The 1,389-nt window shown below is 37.9% G+C and overlaps 1 protein-coding gene across 1 annotated transcript; it reads left to right on the top strand.

Annotated features, from left to right (window-relative positions):
- The first annotated feature begins 401 nt into the window (after window positions 1–401).
- On the top strand, window positions 402–1,383 carry LOC107580609 (60S ribosomal protein L22-like). Its single transcript, XM_016266280.1, has 4 exons — window positions 402–483; window positions 789–899; window positions 1,006–1,130; window positions 1,227–1,383. Exons 1-4 carry the CDS (start codon window positions 472–474, stop codon window positions 1,369–1,371), a joined length of 393 nt encoding a protein of 130 aa, XP_016121766.1. The 5' UTR covers window positions 402–471; the 3' UTR covers window positions 1,372–1,383.
- Window positions 1,384–1,389: the final 6 nt, after the last annotated feature.

Raw genomic sequence — 1,389 nt, 5'->3', positions numbered from 1 at the left:
TTGCTTACACTAACATGTCATATCAGAATAATGGCGTCACTCAAAACATTAGTTCATTAGACCTTTTCATATACGTGTAAAAATAGAAGTTTGTGGGTCATTTTCTACAAAAGATCAACACTTAAACGCCTGTCCACATTTAATAGGATATCTCTGGAACATGACATTTCTGTCATCATTTCCTCATCCTCTAATCATTCCAAATTCGTCAAGAAATGACTATCTTCTGTGGGTCACAAGTTTTGGTCAGATTAACATTATTCAAACGTCTCCTTTTGTGTTCCATGGGAAACAATTTTGTATGGTCAAATCGTAAACAGAGTACGTTATTATTATTATTGGATTAACCGTCCATTATTATATTCAACAACAGACTAATCGAACACATCGATTACCTCAGCGCTAGATTAAACAGTCTGCGACGTCACGCTCGCGCAGTCGTGGTTCTTCCTTTCGAAGAAATCTCTAGCTATGGCGCCGGTTGTAAGTTTGAACATACGGACCTAGTTAATAAAATAACAGACGTTTCCATTCATTATCATGTATACACATCATTCGAGATTGCGTAATAAACACAATCGCTTTCACAAAATAAGTCTAGTAATAGCCCAGTACGTAAAGCAATCGTTATGTATCATTGAATGAACCCCGTGCAGCCAAATTAACAGAGAACTTGATTCAATCTTGCGCGCAACATTTCTACTAACGATTTTGTTATTCTAATGATAATGACAGGACTGTTATAGACACAAGACTGAGAGTATACATTTTCTTGTATTTAATTGCAGAAGAAGCAGCAGAGCTATAAAGGTGGAAAGAAGAAGAAGAAGCAGGTCCTGAAGTTCACGCTGGACTGCACGCATCCCGTTGAAGATGGCATTATGGATGCTTCAAACTTTGTAACTAGATCAAGTCCTTATTATGTAAAACGATGTTTATTATACTGTAGAAGTCAGATAATCGCTAGCCGAGTTTATGACTTGTCATTTGCGTGTGTGGATACAGGAGCAGTTCCTACAGGAGCGCATCAAAGTCAACGGTAAAGCAGGAAACCTGGGAGGTGGAGTGGTCACCATTGAAAGAAACAAGAGCAAAATCACAGTTTCTTCTGAAGTGCCCTTCTCCAAGAGGTGTGTGTTTTGATACATCTCGTCTTTGTTTTTGCCAAGTTTATTTTTAACCGCAACTTTTTACATTTTATTCCACTGTTCTCATCTTTTCTGCAGGTACCTGAAATACCTTACAAAGAAATACTTAAAGAAGAACAATCTCAGAGACTGGTTGCGTGTTGTGGCTAACACGAAAGAAAGCTACGAGCTTCGCTACTTTCAGATCAACCAGGATGAGGAAGAAGAGGAGGATGAGGATTAAAATCTTGATTTTTTTTTT

Source organism: Sinocyclocheilus grahami, unplaced genomic scaffold (genome assembly GCF_001515645.1).
Source record: "Sinocyclocheilus grahami isolate Dianchi unplaced genomic scaffold, SAMN03320097.WGS_v1.1 scaffold37565.1, whole genome shotgun sequence".
NCBI classification, from domain to species: Eukaryota; Metazoa; Chordata; class Actinopteri; order Cypriniformes; family Cyprinidae; genus Sinocyclocheilus; species Sinocyclocheilus grahami.
This window is presented reverse-complemented; position numbering and strand designations above follow the sequence as displayed.